The sequence below is a fragment of the Xiphophorus hellerii genome, chromosome 15 (genome assembly GCF_003331165.1).
Source record: "Xiphophorus hellerii strain 12219 chromosome 15, Xiphophorus_hellerii-4.1, whole genome shotgun sequence".
Lineage (NCBI taxonomy): Eukaryota > Metazoa > Chordata > Actinopteri > Cyprinodontiformes > Poeciliidae > Xiphophorus > Xiphophorus hellerii.
Window position 1 is genome coordinate 21,749,525 of NC_045686.1, and position 18,336 is coordinate 21,767,860.

At 39.4% G+C, this 18,336-nt stretch overlaps 1 protein-coding gene across 2 annotated transcripts in view; it reads left to right on the forward strand.

Annotated features, from left to right (window-relative positions):
- The first annotated feature begins 1,497 nt into the window (after positions 1–1,497).
- Positions 1,498–18,336, forward strand: part of kif26bb (kinesin family member 26Bb) — a 44,620-nt gene continuing 27,781 nt past the window's right edge. The window contains exons 1-5 of one of the 2 annotated variants that reach the window (XM_032586027.1): positions 1,498–1,904; positions 2,140–2,508; positions 6,810–7,259; positions 11,656–11,777; positions 13,639–13,810. In XM_032586027.1, the coding sequence (XP_032441918.1) occupies positions 1,845–1,904; positions 2,140–2,508; positions 6,810–7,259; positions 11,656–11,777; positions 13,639–13,810 (1,173 nt within the window). In that variant the 5' untranslated portion in view covers positions 1,498–1,844. Of the gene's footprint in view, positions 1,905–2,139; positions 2,509–6,809; positions 7,260–11,652; positions 11,778–13,638; positions 13,811–18,336 lie in introns of both variants that reach the window. The other variant, XM_032586028.1, reaches the window with a different exon arrangement.

The following is an 18,336-nucleotide window of genomic DNA, read 5'->3' on the forward strand; positions in this document are numbered from 1 at the left end:
TGGACTTGTCTCAGAAGTAAGTAGAAGTTAAACCTGCACGCTTTACTCTCCGATTATAAGTAATTTTAAATAATTTCATATTACGTTTTATATGTCTGGTAAATGCCTCCATCCTCATATTTTTTCTGTTAGCGGGAGCTAATGTCTATGTGATCTATGCTACTTTAGCTATTTGTAGCTGACTCCTTGGATTCTTAATGTCACACTTCAGCACAGTATCTTTAATCCATTAAAATTATCACAGTATCTTTAATCCATTAAAATTATCACAGTATCTTTAATCCATTAAAATTATCACAGTATCTTTAATCCATTAAAATTATCACAGTATCTTTAATCCATTAAAATTATCACAGTATCTTTAATCCATTAAAATTATCATTAAAATTAAATAATGGGCTAAATAATTAATTTAGCCCATTAAAATGATCGCCACAGTGTGGTTGTTACGATACCTGTTCTGTCCAACAGGTTGTAGTCAAATTCCTCAGTCACGTTGCTGATTTATTATTTTTGTACAATATGTGAAATATTCTGATATGCCATTTACTTTGTTATATTCACCTAGTGAATTTAATTAAGTGAAATAAATTCCCTTTCAATTCTAATTTACTGAATTTGTAACATCTGACTTTGATGTCTACACAGGACAGAGCGGCTGACTGATGGATGGCGTTATTTTACTTACTGGAGGATCAGGACCTTTCAGATCTGAGCTCCCCTCTGATCCGATGGAGCTGCTGCGGGAACACACTGACCCTCTACAACAGGGCTCCTCAAATCCAGGCATCGATGTCTGGTGTCCTGCAACATTTAGCTGTGCTCCTGGTCCAACACACCTGAATCAAATGGCTGCTTAGGACAGTCAAGTTCTCCAGAGTCCTGCTAATGACGTCATTAGCAGGTGTGTTAAAGCAGAGACGCTTAAAAGTCGGAGGACAGCAACCTTCCTGAACTGGAGTTGCACAAACTTTCGGTCAATTGCAATCACATTTACTTGCATACAGTGTAGTATGTGGAAACATTACTTGTGGCGAGGTAGATACTGAGTTCGCATAGTGTCTTTACTTTAAAACTACTTTTAGGACCATTTGCTGAAAGTCAATCACAAACATATACCTGTAGTGTGACCACTGCTATATGGCAGGAAAAAGTTGGTCACATATTAACAGAGGCATCATTCGGTTTATACTATAGAAAGAACATGACAAAAGTGTTTCCTGAATTAATTTTAATGTGCACCTCACTGCACACAAAGGGCAGATGGAATATTTAAGATGGCCCCTAATCTGTTGAATCTTTAACAAAATAGGCTCAAATATTTACGTGGGTGGCTGCACAGCTACCTAAAGTGAACAGTTACATGCAAAAGCTCCTTTTAATCGACTTGGAGAGAGTGAATAAAAGCGCACGCCGCACTGCTTAGATTTTTATTAGTAAAAAAACAAAACAAAACAAAAATAGTCTAAAAATAGCTACCAGGTCTGCATCATGTTTCCTGCTGCTTGTTGTTTTTAACGCCGCATGTATTCTCCAGTGTTTGTCTATGGTGTTTGCTCTTTACCGCCCCCCCGAGGCCTTCACCCGAACAGCAAGGTGAACGGAAAAAGCGCACCTCTCCTCTCTCGCGCTCACTCCGTTTCCACCGCGCTGCCGTCATCACGCGCTAACCTTCTTCATTTGGCGTCTCCAACCGGTCGACTTAGGCAAAGTTTTTACCCCCCCCCCCCAAAAAAAACTAACATGAGTCAGCAGCGTTTGTTTTTGACGTTCGGAGGTTTGTCCGGGTTAATTAAAAATGCGGCCCGCCTTTGTTGGAGAATCTTTTTAAATATTTACAAGTTATGTCCTCTGTGACTGGAAGAGGGGAGAAATTTCCTGCCGCCATCCAAGGAGCGCACTGGGTAAATGTGATTTATTTATGGTTGGGAAACATTACAAAACCTGAAGCTGCGAGGTTGATGAATTTCTTTCTTTCTTTTCTTTTTTTCCTTTTTGTTTTTTTTTTTAAAGATAAGGTTGCACTTGGAGGGAGAAATCATTAGGGTGTGGTTACAGTAGCCCACGTCGATTGATATCTAATTTGCCTCTCTGCCAAAGCCCACATTCATCCTCTTTACGGCGATTTATTTCTCACAGAACCCAGCAGTGCAGCATCACTGTGACTCCGGCGGCTTTTCTTCGTTCGGCAGCCGGACACGGTGCCAACCGGAGGAGCGCCCCACTCCCGAGGGCTCCGGGGGGCCCACCAGGGGCGACCCGCACGGGAATATGTGCCAGAGAGCGGGCGAGGTCCCGTCCTACAAGTCCCTGCCAGGGTCGCTCGGGGAGCGGATAAGGATGTCGTTCGGAAGCGGGACGGTGTGGAGGGGCTCTGCCTTGGCGCTGCATTCCGGCTCTGGGAGGTCCGAGAGGAAAGTTGCCTCCTGCGACAAGTGCTCCGCGGCTCTTGTTGCTCTGAAGAAGCAGGCTCTGAGTCTGGCCGTCCACCATCACTTCTCGTCCAAGGTCAGTGACTGAGGCTGCAGTGGATTATGCCGTCAGACTACAAAAAAAGATAAATATGACGAGTAATTGTAATAGTTTTAAAGGACATCAGTCACCTATAGGTCCTCTTTTACTCACATAATGGCCATTTAATAATGAAATGAATCCCGGTCGCTAACAGAATGCATTTAGTCAGCATGTTGCCATCACATGATAAAATCTATATATCAAAAAATATATATCAGATATAGCTTATCGTTTTTTATGCATCTATATAAAGTTGGCGCTTTAAAAGTCGGTCCCACTTCCAATCAGTCTAAATAAGCAAAAATGTATTGATTCACAGGCTTGTGATATAGTTATACCTGCACTTTAAAAATGAGTTTAAAATCATCAATTTTCTTCCAATAATTTTGTTTTGTATATACAGTGTTCAGTAATGGTTGATTCTAAAAACATTTAATTTGGATTAAGGTCTCTTCATATGTGATTCAGTTTTAATGCTTACGCCTTAGTTGCGGTTGTCAGGTAAAATGTTGAAATGAAAAAGATTAGTGGTATTTTGGTCATGTTTCATGATTTAATCATAAGCCGATGCAGGTTTCTTTGTTTTTTCGGAAAAGAAAGGAGTGAAATCATCTTCAGAATTTGTCTTAAAGGAAATTGCTTTAAAAAGCGGCAGGAATTGATTTACTTGATGGTACACCTTAAAGGTTTCTATTTGGGAAATATTGATTAAAATCTGCTCAAAAAAGACGATTCCACCAGTTTTATTGGCTAAATTTAAACTGTGTTATCAAACGACAAACAGTCGCACCTATAACGCCGCCAGTATAATGTAAATATTTGATGGCTTTCTTTGTCTTCATCTGTGGTTCATTGAAATGAAATGCATAACTTGAAAATGAAAAGCAATATTCACTTCTGATACGATTAATTTTTCAACAAAAACTGAATAACCAATTCATTTTAAGAAAACTGAAAGCAATTCTTTGGTTGCAGAAGTGAGATAAAGTGAGAAGTGCTGACCCTCTTTACACGCTTTCTGTCACTCATTCGAAGGCTGTTAAGTTGCGTTTTAAAGCTCATGTGGCCACATGAGTCTCACCGTCTTGTCGCCTCTTAGAGGAATGCACCTCTGTGCGTTCGGCTCGGTCACCATCCATCACTCAGACCCTAACTCACCAAGTAAACCCTCGACATTCCTGCGTGAGTGCTTTCAGATGGACATGAATATTTCATGGCGACATCTCTGTGTCATCTTCGGCCTCCCCCCCTCCCCCGCTGAGGAAAGGCTATTTATTTTTGTCCTCCTAAGTGGGATGGTGGTCCTGATGTTTTGGGGAGAGAGGGAGGGAGCGTGCGGCCATTGACATGTTGGGTAGAAACCCGATAAGCCCGTTAGCTCCTTCCAGGCTTATTGATCTAGTCTGTGACTTCTCAAAAGCCTCACAGCTCTATGATATCATCTTTTTTTTTTTTTTAATAGGCTGGCAAAGATGGGAAGCACAGTCACTGGAGTGGTTTAGCTTTTCATCTTGGCATATTATTGTTCTAAATATCTGTAATCGGTTCTCTTTCTTACAGCTATCAGGTTTTGCCACTTGGTAGATTCCATTGAAATCACAGAGTTAATGTTGAATAGAGGCACAGGTTGCTCTGGGATAGACCAAATTTAATGGTTCAAATGTGTTTTTGTTAGTGGTGGGATTCAATTAAAGTTTTTCATCAAGTTAATTGCAGGGTTTGTTATTAATTTATCAAAATGAATCACATTTTCAGTTAAAAAAAACCCCATATAGAATAAATAGACAAGAAAAATGTTTATTGTTTTTAATCTGTTATTCAGATTATTTAGCCATCAGAATGGTGTAAAGTGCTGTTTTATATTTAGCTTTCAAGTGTTTCAGGAACACTTAAAAGCTAACATGGAAGTTAACTTTCACCTGAAATTCATGGCATCTCGTTCTGTCTGATTATTTCAACTAAAAATCTAAGAACTTGGAGTGTATCAGAGTTCCATACTGTGCTACTCCAATGCGTTACTCACATCAGGATACTGGATGCTTGAAACTGAAGCTGAAATTTATGGCATCTTGATCTGTCTGATTATTTAAACTAAAAATCTAAAAACTTGGAGTCACTCAAAGAGCCTTGACATTCAAACGGACTTTTGACCATGAAAAAAAAAGAAGAAATTCAACAATAATGTCACGGAAATTGAAGTGTAACAACACCTTCAATTTCACACAGTTGATTTAAGTATAAGGGAACCATTCAGAGCAGTGCTCTGTGAAATATTCAAAGCTTGGGAGATTTCTTTAGAAGCTAACCTTGCTTTAAACGTCTCCACAACTTTCTCTCTGTTTACTACCTAAGTGTCTTCTGAAAACACTATGGCTTCTCTGGATTTTCTTTAGGGCTATCAACACAAAGTTGGTTAAATACAAATGCACACCACAGTTCTCATATTTTTACCAGTTTAAAAGAGCAATCATGTATCATTTTCATTCCACGTCACTATTATGATATAAAACACTAGAGAAACTCACAGAAGTTTGCAGTTGTGAGGTGACAAGAAGTAAAAAAAAAAAAGAAGCCTTTGTCAGGATAAAAAGTGAAATGATTGTTGAGTTTGTGGTTGTTAGATTTGACAGGTGTTGCATAAACTCACATCTCAGTTGTCAGCAGCAGTTTTTTGTTTGACACTGACTTGATGAGTCGCACTGTTTTATGGCTGTCTGTACTCAGGGAGGAGAGGGGGTTCCAAAACACGTTTGGTTTCCATGTCTCAGCGCCGACAGGCATACAGCTGGTCATAGAAAATGTAATACTGAGTGACTGCTCGTCTCACTCAGAGACACAGATATAGACACATTGTTTGCCTGTTTATCTCTGCAGTATTTCAGATCACCTTAACTATAATCAATGCTGATTCGGTCACTTTTTTCATGATGCCATAAAGTAGTCTAGGGTGTGGTGTAGCGACAAATACCTACTACTCCTTTTTGATGCGTTGGTTTCATGCGTCCTTTGCTAAAGGTGGTCAAACTTTTCTCACTGCATCTTATTTATGTTGTTTTCCTTCCAGATATAAAAAAAGCTGGTAAAGTGGTTTATTTATTAGACTGTTGTGCTTGTTTTGTTTTCATTATACATTCTGTAAAAATGATTACCCACCATTATGCTCTATGTGAGAAGGCAAAAACATAACATGGAATTTTTTGTTTATTTTTGCTCATTTTTTATGTTAGAGAACTATTAAAAGACAAAATGTGCATCTAAAGACTGAATATGTGTAAAAAAAACCATGGACTAAATAATCATAGGAAATCTAAGCTTTAACTTGACGAAATTTATGCAGTGCAGGGACAAAAAAAAAATCCATATTAAGCAATAATTGTTTTTAGCAAAATCCCAAGTGGTACAATTATTGGTTATTGTACCTAAATTAAAAAAGAAAAACAACTGAAAAAGCAAATTTTAATTTATGCATTCCTTTTTTTTAGTTGATCAGAGTTCAAATCAGTAAATATGTTACTCTAGATATGACAAAACATATTTCTGGTATAAAATCTCCAGAGCGTGCAGTTAGAGAACAGCAGGAAATGATGTCATCTGGGGATCCAAAAGTTTCAATAGCCACCATAGACACTATCTACGTGCTAACCAGTTTGGGAGTGATGTTAGGAAATAAAACTCGTCTGACCTACCATCACAAACATAAACTCGTAGAGTTTGAATGAATACGACTTCTGCATTTTACCACGTGAAAAGTAGCTTGCTCATAAAAGTGTACGTGACATTCCTATAATATATTGACAAAAAAAATCTTTCTGCATGACTGTTGTATTCAGTTTTTGTAGCCATTTAGGCCTATCATGATAAATTTTGCTGGACAATAAATTGTCCAAGAAGTTATTGCGATAAACAATAGAATTGTTGTTTGGAAGGCATTTTCAAGTGATATGAAGGAAATGGCATAATAATGCAAGAGCACATTCTCAAAGATCACTAACTTTAAATTCTAATGAACGTTTAACACTGAAACTGGAAGACATTTTAAATATCCAGAATAAATAAAACAAACAACAAAAACAACAAATAAATGAATTATGAAGTGTCTGTAAACAAAACTGTCCTTCAAAAAAGAAACTATTTGAGACCAAGGCACTAAACTGAAGACTTAAATTTAATTAATTATGTCATTAATTGATGTATTAGTTATCGCGATAGGCCTGTAGCCATTTCATATTTTGCTGCAGGAAAGTTGAGTATCTTACAGCTTCTTCTTCAGCTTGTAATTCTAAAAAATTTTGCAGGAAACAAGCGACCTGTCAGCCTTTCTTCACGACAACCTTCGTGTCCACGGTCATTCCAACATGGAGTTCAGAGATCGGGAGCTGGGCCAGTGTGGGTCCTGCGGCGCCAACCTGAACCAACTCAAACAGGAGGCCATCCTCCTGGCTCTGAGTCGTGGTCAGTCGTTAGCCAAGCCTCCCTTCGGGGCCGGCCTCAGCGCCGGCACGGCACTGGGACAAAGTGGGACAAAGCATGGAGACAAGTCCTCCAGGGAGGTGGTGCATCCACCATACAGCCCGCGCAGCCCTCGAAGCCCCAGGACGCCCCAGAGGACTCCCCAAACCCTCCGACGGAGAGGACCCAAGTTCCCCAACCCCGACATGGACCGCTGGGTGGAAGAGCAGCAGCAGCTGGTGGCCTCTAAATCGGCGTCAAATCCAGATGGTATCACCATCAATTCTCACCATCCGGTACCCTTAAAAGCCTTCTCTAAGCTCTACACCCTATATAACACATTTCCTAGTGTCCTCCCCTCTCTACCACCCCTTGCTTTAATGAGCTATATGGATAATGCATGCCTTTACGAGCACACATGTCGGCAAGCCAAGAGATTCATAGAGCCCAATCAGAGCCTATTTCGATCCCGTGGCCGAGCGCGTTCTTTAAAAGTCCTTCTACTAATGGAATGGAATAGGGTCATGATTTACCCGTCATAAAAGCCGGCCAGTCAAAAAGCACTTGTGATCAATAGAGAGGGAGAGCCATATTTAAAATTGCAGCTTTTGAAATATGCATTAATGTGATGGAAGCTCCCCGACCCCCACGCCAAGTGATTGGCTGTTATAGTTAACGGGACAAGGTGAGTGACAGGAGAGTTTTACTCGCGTTAATTCTACTGATGCTATAATTATTTCTACTTTGTTATTATTATTTTACTGAGAAATCACTGAAGCGCATCTCTCTCCTGTAGTAGCTACATTCATAAGTTTATGACATGATGAAACTACAGTGGCTCTCCAAAATATGGATGCCCCTGTTAGCATAACAGGCTTTTGTGATTTAAAGAAAGGACAACATGATAATCATTTCAAACATTTAGTCTTTAGAACTGCACAACTTTGCGAACAACTGTATGTTGCATAATGTTAATAGGAATACGCTTAATAAAAAGCCAAATGTGTGCCTGACCAGGGTAGCATTTATCCAGAAAGTTTGTAGATCCATGTTCTGTGTGTGGTTGGGCATTGACCTGTTAAAACACTGCACCAGGGTAGTAGATGCTGTGTTTGTGTGTCATCTGAGTCACTACCAGGGGTGACCGCAAGTTACACCTAGCTACCAGAAGAATTACCTTTGTGACTCTCAAGATCTTTGGTAATATTGGTCCTCTCCCCTTGACATATGAGCACATATTGGTAAACTACAAGGATGCACAATCCATATTTATTGCTAAAAATGACTCAATACCTCTTACCACTAGTCTATGGCTCCAGTTTATGGTGTAGGTTCAAACACAAGTTAAAGAGTATTTGTGTTAGACCTTGAACTCTTAATTAGGGTGAATCCCATTATTGACACGCATGTGGCATTTTAAAAAGTCCAGTATCTTTATCTGAATTGCAGTTCGTGTTGTAATCCTCGCCACACATAAGATGATCCTTCTTGGTGGGATATGTCTTGGGCAACTGAAACCTTCCCGATGTGTGTGTGAGTCCTCATGTATCTATACATCAGTCATTTGCTCTATACAACCACCAGGCCAAATTAATAAAACGAGAGAATCACTTTACTGTAAAAGTAGTCTGGATTCCAACTAAAGTCCATCTAGTTCCGGTAATGCCATCCAATGCATCTGCAAGGAGTCCTCTTTGTCTGGTGAACTTCACTCACTGCTTTGATTGATTGTGGGATGCTCTAGCAACAAACCAGTAAGAGTATTGGCTCAACGTTTGATGCCACTTGCTATCTCCTCTACCAGTGCAAAGACCCCACAAATTCAGTCATTTGCACAGCAATCTTTAGTCTTGCTCTTGCACCAAACTGCTACCAATTCGGGACTCTTCTTACATGACGACTAACTTGATGCACAAGTGAGACAAACTTAGTCTACTTAGAAAAAGTATCTAGTCAGAAAAAATGCCCTAATTATCCATGAGTGTTAAATTAGGAACACATTAGGGACACAGTGGGATTTGTTAATGCAGACCACATCAGAGGTGGCATATGGCCACATTCCTTTGGCAGTGTGTGCCCAAATGTATCCAGGGGAACACCGAAACACTGCCAAATGTCATAGTCTGAACAAGGAGTTAATTTCCTGCACGCTGGCCTGCGAGTGCACTGGAACCTGTCAGTCCAAATCAATGTTTACATGCAAGTAGAAAAAGGATGTACAATCTGATCAACGTTTGCTTCTTTCTAGGGTTGTGCACCGATTCACTTAGCTGTCGCCTGCTGTTTGGATCAACCAAGGCGGACCTTGACGCCTAAGTTTGAAAAGGGGGGAGAATTTTTTTTTTTCACAAAACGGTTTGATTTCTGAGAAAAGTGGTCCAACACATTAGCAGGAGCTGAGAGCAGATCGGCAGGGGGTTGATTCCTCTGGGATAAAATCCTGCAAAACAAGCAAATGTGGAGGTCAACGCACAGCAAGGGAGAGGATGGAAAAACAGATAATACGAGGACGTATGAGTGCAAATACAGAGAAGCTCACAAGCTGAGAGGAAGCAAAGACGCAAAAGCTTATGACAGAGACAATGAGTCATGAAGTACAGAACGGGAGGGGCAGGGAGGTATTTATAAATGATCCATTTTAACTTGGGTCTCCATCAGCCCCGCGTTATTCAAAACCACTACAGCACATCTCTACTGGCACTAATTGGCACGTAATGGTCGGCTGTTACTCACAGAAAGCTGAGCTCATGTGGTTGCCCTGCCTCTAGAACAGCTTGAGAGACAGAAGAAAATGTGAGCTTTGAGAGCAACTACCCAGACAAGCAGAGCCCCACGAGGGCTGTGCAATGAATCAAAATTGTATTTAAATTTCAGCTTCTGCTCCGAACCTTTACGAAAACAATGTAACTGAAATTTATTGAAGTTAGTTGGCCAGACTAGTCCAACAGCACATGGGTCTTGCTGTCTGGATGTAGACTGTTCTTGACGCTGTGGCTGAGTGCACAGCGAAAACATCAGCCAAATCAAAATGCCAAATTAATAAAACGAGAGAATCACTTTACTGTAAAAGTAGTCTGGATTCCTTTTTTTTTTTTTACTCCATGGAAAGTATGTTAGAAACTGGATTATCAACAAGTCATATCAAAACAGGAAGGGAGCCAGATAGGGTTAGCCTGTTTCTTCACAAACATATGCAAAGATTGTCAATAGAAGCAAAATGCGAGTTTACTGAAGTATCTGACTGTGTCAAACCAGGTATTCCTATTAAAATGAATGATAAAACTGCTCCTGATTTTGAAGTTTTGCTGGAGCAATTTAAAAGCTTTCTGAAGCCAAATTGAAAGGAAATGAAGAGAAAGAAAACGCAATGCTACTTGACTGGCTAGCCTTTGCAGTGCAGCCAATTGAGGGCTGACATTTTCCCTCATTTTCCTTAATGTTGATTGGCAGAAAATGTTAGCTTCTGCAGTAGTGCTCAGACAGTTTTCATTGTGTGTATTAATGTATATTAGGTATATTTTGGTGTGTGACTAGGCAGTCTTAAGCATTTTTAGAGGGAGACTCAAGTATTCACTGAGTTTAGATTTGGGGTGTCAAACTCCAGTCCTGGAGGGCCGCAGTCCTGCAACTTTTAGATGTGCCTCTGCTGCACCACACCTGAATAGAATAATTAGGTCATTAATGCTCTGGAGAACTGATCTACACAAATGGTGGCATATGGCCATCTTAGAGGAGGTAATTAAGCCATTTCATTCCAGTGTTTTGTACCTGTGGCACATCTAAAAACTGCAGGACAGGGACAGCGGCCTTTGAGGACTGGAGTTGGACACCTGTGGTTAGATGGTAGCTGTGGTCTATAACCTATACTGTCCACTGTATAGGTCCCATCGTTTTTTTTTATAGAACACATTTGAGATAGTTTTATTGATAAAACAAATTCATTTCTAAACAACAGGTAGATTTTTAGGTATAACTATACATAAACTTTAAATCTCAAGTATTGTCACAAAAGCACATTCTGCTGTATTTTTATCGCTTAACTGAGAAATTTCAGTGTAATTTTCGGATGACTTTTAAATATGGGAATTTGACGTTCAATTGTTAAATGCTTGTTTGGATAACTGTAAGGAAAAACAGTTATAATAGAACTTTGAATTTGAATGAACATTAATCTGACATTAATATTGACCTAAATAATCATGGTTATTGTTTTCTTTATAATGTACTAAGTGTTGGTGGCTTCAGGTTCATCTGAAGTTGAGCAGACTGGGTTTTCTTAGAATATCACACTGCAGTTAAAAATAAGTGCCTGGATCATGCACTGGAGCTCCAGCTGAATAATTGTCTGAATCCCTTTACATAATGTCTTGTTTCTTGCGGAGCGTTGCACATCAGAGACACGGGCAGCGTTATTAATCGTAATCCTCTTCGTCTCTGAGTCACGTTTCTTACTCTGACTTCACAACACAGATGCTGCACAACATATCCCTCCTATTCCAAATACAGCTGCCTCTATCCATAACGGGTCAAATATGGTGTTTGTTTACAGCATGTGCTCTCAGCCTTAGATGGCCTACTTACACAGAAGCACCTATGTGATTCCCTTGACACGACTATCCTCCTTTGTATTAGATTTGGGAGAGTAACTTTGGATATCTGTATAATGAGTGATGAGCTCTCTCCTGAAAGCAGAAGGCAGACGATGCCACGCTGACCTGTGGCGCCTCTGGGACTGTTCAGACGACCTCCAAGATCCCTCACATCTCCAGAGTGGTGACCATCGCCAACACTGCCGCTATGTCCCTTCTGGCCAGGTAGGGTACTCTAAAATAATAGTAAATACAATGAAAGTTGCATATAGACCTGTTGGAATAGCAGTAAATCAATTAATCAGCTGAGCTAATTAACACAAGCTCAATAATTTCCATTTGCATGATTTCTGGTTTCTCTTTTCTTCCTTTCTACCAAAAACTGGGTGAGAATCTCTTCAGTCTGGTGTTTTGGTCTCAACTTTTTTGAGCTGCAATTTTGTTTACAGAGACTTCATCATTTATTTTATTTAACGTTTCTATTGTTTTGTTCATTTATTTTGGATGTTTAAAAATGTCTGCCAGTTTGAAACGTTCGTTAGAATTTAAAGTTTATTGATCTTTGTGAATGTGCTCTTGCATTATTATGCCATTACCAAAATAATATTTGAAAATGGCCTCAAAACAAAAACATTATAATATCTCAATGGCTTCTGCGACAATTTATCATCCATCAAAATGTATTATTGTGGCAGGCCTAGTTGCATATCAGATCTGTGAGATTCTTTTGGATTTAAAAGCCCCCCAAAAATTAGAACATTTTACTTGGGCTTTTTAGTTTTTATGTGTCAATTTCATTTAAATGAATTCACCCACAACTTGCTGTTTTACAAGTAAGAGCATTTTTTCAGTTTATGAAGCACAATCTTCATATTTTCTATTAATATTAAGGAAAAGGTTTACTATATGTAGAAATAACCATAACCTGAGGATCCACATGTCCATATTTGATCTTTTTTTTTTTAAAGTTAGCATTTCGAGAGATTTTTTTTGAAAATACCAAAACACGAGAAACAACAAAGGAAGTGTAAAAAATAATTGATAGATAATTCCACTCCACACATTTCTTCTTTATTATTAACTAAACTGAGATACAAATTTCAGAAAACACGGCATGGGAAGCTAAAATACCTAGCAGCAATGCAACTTGACCCGCTACTGGCTGGCGATTGTAAAGCAGCCAATCCAGGAGTGGCTTTAATTTTCCTTGGTGCTGATTGGCTGTTGGATGTTAGTTTCTGTAGTAGTGCCAAGACAGTGTGCATATTGATTCATATGAAGGTTTTTTGTGGATTTTAGATATTCTTGGGTCGCTGTGGTCCCTAATCCTGTAAATGCTGAATTCCCATGGAAGCGTTCCTCTGGAATATTGACTATTTCCATGCTTTTCCCCCCCAGTGTTCAGAGAAATTACAAACACCCATTAGCTCCATTTCAGACGCCCCAGTTTTCAGTTATCATAGAAGTGTTAAAGTTAAAGAAAGGACAAACAGACCGAATAAGTACGTGCTGCATAAAATGATCAGCCGAATAAAGTCTCTTCCCTAAAAAAATGGACATGGCTTTAGTGACTTACATGACATAGTTTTGCAAGATTATGTTTAAGTGAACCTCAAATCTTCTGGAATATTCCGGTGACTTTCCAAATGTGAAAACTTGACCCAGTCTGGGCAATGAAGGCAAAATCCGTCTACAATTAACTGAGAGTCTGGCAAAATCAGACAGAAACCAACTATGTAAAGTCACTGCTGCTAAAGGGGGCATTAAGAACTATTAACCATTGGGTGTCTTTACTTTTTCTATCACAACTTTTCAGTTGCAGTAAAATAAATGATGAATGAATAAGGATTTGTTTGTTTTCCTACACGTGAAGGTCAGTTTAAGTACCTAGTAAAGACCAGAGGTTGTGCTTTTCTTCACCATATCTGCCTCTATTATGGGAAGGACATTTTTATAGTTAGTTGTTTTTGATACATTTCGTTTGCAGGACTTCAAAATATAGTGGGAGTGTTTATGCAGTGTTGTGTTAGTCACTCGGTACATCCTCCACCGTCTCCCCTGACAACGCCTCCTTCCGTCCTGGCAGGGCGGCTGAGAAGCTCAACTTGACGTTGAGGAAAAAGAGCCAGGCTTCGGATCCAGCTCCCTCCAACCACTCCACCTGCTTCAGAGAGATCATCCAGAAAAACCCACCGCCGGCGCCCCCCTGCCTGCTCCAAGCTGCCGCTCGAAGCAAAGACTCGCCCGACGTTGGCAAGGTTCAAATTCTGATGCATACGAGTTCTGCTTTATGATTTTACAGTGTAGTCTGTTTAAAATACCAGAAGTTGTGTTTTTTTTTTTCTTCTTCTGATTTTACTCGCTGGCACAACTCAAGAAAAAAACTAAAATAAACTGGGATACCTGGATAAGTTACCAGAACTGAAAAATTTTGAGGCAATCAATTACCCCAAAATTTTATGTTAAACTTAAAATTACAAGTTTTTCAGAAATTACATTTCCTATTATTTCCTATTATTACATTTTCCTATTAAAATACTTCTGTATTTTGGTTCTATTTTCACTGAAATTGCTCATTAGCTTAGCTCAAAAACATTCCCTGATCACCATTTAAAGTTCTTAGTTTTATAAACTTAAGATTTTCTTTTACCAAGAGTTTACATTTTCATTGTTTTACAAACACCGAGTGGAACTGCGCATTTGTTGAGCTCGTTGTAGGAGCTACTTCACAGTGAAACGCAGTAAAAACGTTAAAGGGTTAATAGAGGAGCCATGTTGTGATGACCTCCTGAAGGCAGAGCTTCAGAAAGAGCAAGAGTTTTTAAAGAAACAGAGGCCCAATTTCAAAGTGTTAAATTATGAAGTCAAATTTCTTTTAAGTCATATTTGATATACTGTATATACTGCATTTTTGTAACGACTGAAGTTAACAGATTCACTTGTTTGTGCTATAAATGATACTTTATGGCTGGAAAACACATAAAACTGCCCCTTTAATAAAACCAGCACGGAGTCAATTTGCACCTTATTATACATTTTGCTAATAAATACAGTCATTCTGCATTGCTGCTGTTGCTTGAACCCTCTTCCTTTCCCACAAACTACACCTTGGAAGTGTCTTCTCACCACCTGTGTTGCAGCTTAAAGAGATCTCAAGTCAATTTAGCAGAGATCCTATATCACTCCTCCTTCCTGATTCGCTGTAATGTGGTGGTAATGTCTCCATCCTGTTCCTGCCCGCCTTTCTCCTCACCTCCTCTGGGAGAGAAACCGAGGAGATCAATATGGCCGCCTGCCCTCCCTTTGTCTCGGAGATGGACTCTCGGGTTTAGTGTAGAGTTACAGATGAGGACAGACCCCACCTCAGCCCCGCCTCTCAGCTTTGCGAAGCCACTCGCTCCTTCTCCGTGTTTAAAATGTTCTCCTCAATTATTCATCTGTCATGAATAGAGTTTAACGCACGCTTAAAACGGTTAGGGACCCCGCTCTTGCTTAAGGTTTGAAATGTAGAGAAGCTGGACGAAATCCTGAGAACTCATCATGCTGCAGGAAACACGGCTGTCGGGTTTTCACATTCAGCCACTAAGGGGTGATCTCATGGCGGTGTAATGCGGTTCTGTGCAACATCAAGATAACTATATTCATCTGGGCGTCGAGATGCGTATGTCTACTTTCGATCTCGCAGAGCTAAATCACGAACAGAAAACGATCGGGTTCATTTTGCGTTGGAATGAGAGAGTAGTAATGGAAGAGGAAAGGAAGGAGAAAGTGGGGCAGGGAAAGATGCTAATGGAGAAGATAAACGTCAGAGTCATATACTGGCCTGGATAATTGACTCTGTCTACCTCTGCTCACATTCCTGCATGCCTTAAGTTAAGTGTTTTTTAGCTGAGTGAATGCAATTTCAACTGCATGGAACCTGCAATATTTCTCCATCAACTTACCTTCATGAAATTAATATTCATGAAGGCTCCAAGTGTTAAATTAAACCCTCCTTTAACCAATCATACAACCAGGCTCCGTGTCCCCGATAAATCTTCATGCCACACCTTTCAGATATTTGTACAAAATATTTTACGACGTCAGTTTCCTTCTGCTTCCCAGTTGTGGACTGCTTTGTGTTTATCAAATGCAATCCCATTTGAATGTGCAGTTGCTATGTAACAAAACATTAAAAAGTGGAACTGCACATACATTTTCTCTCATTTCAAACATTTTTCTAACTGCTACTTGTCATTCATGACGAATTTAAATGTGTGTATCTGGCTGTGAAAGAAAAGCGCAGTGAAGTGATGTCAGTTACAACGACTTGCACCTATAAAGTACATTATCTTACCTCCGATTCCCGGGACTCAACGCTAATCCTTTTAGACGCCATCGCTTTGTTCACTCAAGTTTTACTGTCTTTTCAAGCTGAGGTTTCTGGTAACATTTGCAAATGAATATAGCATCTCGACCTCCCCTCTGCTGGTTAGCAAAAACTTTGAGGTGATGTTCAACTATTTCGGCAGAACTATTTCAGAATAAAAAATATGCTTTAGTAAACACAAAGTCATAAACCACTTTTTAAAAGATATAGTAAAGCAGAAATAACAGCATGCTGTTTTCTAAGAGCGCCAAACATTAAGCTAGTAGTTGGCTAACAGTTTGCTCAATTTAACATAATACTTTGTAGATTGTTGCTGTAAAACTCATCCCTTTGCTGCATAAATATACTTTCCCAAGTCACTTTCAACAACCTCCTCATAGACGATTCCATAATCAGTTGCTGCTATTTGAAAGCTGAACAGTTTGTGGACAAATAAGTAATATTTTTTCTTACTTATACATTATTTTCCCAGTCTAAAATGTACTGCCAAATTGGTTCAGCCTGTACCCAAACATCACTCATCAATTAGCATTAGCTAGCTGCAAAAGTAATTAACTGATATGCTAGGCTAATTTAGCTTTGCAGATAAAGTGGATTCCCAGGTGAAGTTTGAAGCAGCAAATTGCAAATTAAGTCAGAGTATAGCATAATAATATACTAAATATAAATAAATATACTAATAATAAACACATGTGTAGCATGCAGCAACTCTGTGATTTCTGTCTCAGTCTTGGTGGTGAATAGGAGGGTATTACTGTAAGCAGTAGAGGAAATTTGCACATTGAAGGTTTGTTTATTGCTGATTCATGGTGGTCGTGCCATCGAGATGTAATGGATATCTATTTGAACCCAAATGCTTCTCAGAATAAATCATTGACTCCATTCAAATTCAGATACAAAAGTGCCCTGACTCTGATTCAGCACAAAAAATACACAAATAGAATAATGCAGTGTGGGCAGAAAAACAAAGTATTGTGGACGCCCACTTATTCACAGTTCAGTATTCACAGATTTACCTGTTTGTGGATGTCTCTGTGGTTTGTAATTCCAAACTAGAAAATTCCTGAAGAAATTTAACCTGGGCCTGCCAAAGTGTGCCTGTCGGTTTGGACCCAGTGTTCGGATGCTAAAAATTAGCATCAATGCTAAGATTAGCTACTGCGCAAGACAGTGACCTGACCTGAGAGAAAAAGATAATGCAAGGTAATATTATTGCATCACCTATGGCGGTGCACTAGTGGAGGGCAGTGAAGTGCTAATGTTTGTGCTAATGTTAATGTACTGCCTTGCTATGAAAGGCAGCGCACTAACCTAAGAGAGAAAGATAATACAGGCTAAAATTATTGCACCACCTACGGCCGTGCACTAACCAGAGGGGAGTATTAAGGCTTTTATTTTGAAATTTTAAGTATACTTCATTTTAAATGTCCAAACTAATCCCATGAGTAACAGTGATTGGGTTAAATCGTTTCTATAATGCCCAAAAGAGCAATTACCTGATGTAAAAATTGTCAATGCTTTTATTTTGAAATGTTTAATAAGCTTCATTTTAAATGGCCACACTAATCCCATGTGTAACAATGGTTGGGTAAAATCAATTATAAAATGCCCAAAACACAAGTAGTTCTAAAGGCCAGCTCAGTCCTCCTCTGTAGTAACTGACAGTTCCGCCATGTTGTAGTCCTAACCTTGAGTCATTGTAGTTCTAAAGAGCAGCTCAGCTGTCGCGTGATGAAGCAGACAGGAAGAGACAGAATTCCAGTAGTTTGAAGTAGTTTGTTTTTCTGAAAGATCTGAGAGGAATATTCAGGCTTTTATTTTGAAATGTTCAGTAAGCTTCATTTTAAATGTCCAAACTAATCCCATGAGTAACAGCGATTGGGTGAAATCAGTTATATAATGCCCGAAAGAGCAATTACCTGATGTAAAAACTGTCAAGGCTTTTATTTTGACATTTTTATTAAGATTAATTTAAAATGGCCACACTAATCCCATGTGTAACAATGGTTGGGTAAAATCAGCTATAAAATGCCCAAAACACAAGTAGTTCTAAAGGCAGACTCAGTCCTCCTCTGTAGTAACTGACAGTTCTGCAATGTCGTAGTTCTAACCTGCATGTTCTGCCATAGTTAGAACTACAGTGATGCGTTTTTGTAGTCCTAATCAGCTGCTCTGCCCTGTCCTGTTCTTTGTTCTGTTGCTATGGTAATGAAGCTTGTCTGTCAGACACTCAGGGCTGACAGAATTCTATTTCTTTGAGTCAGCCAGTTTGACAGAAAAAAGCAGTCCTAACAACTCCTTCCCGTTCGGGAACCGTGATACGTACTTGAAAACCGTTTGAAGCATCTGAGAGGGCTATTTGTCGTCTCCAATAGTACCACGATTCATATTCTCTACCTCACTCACAGTAATAAC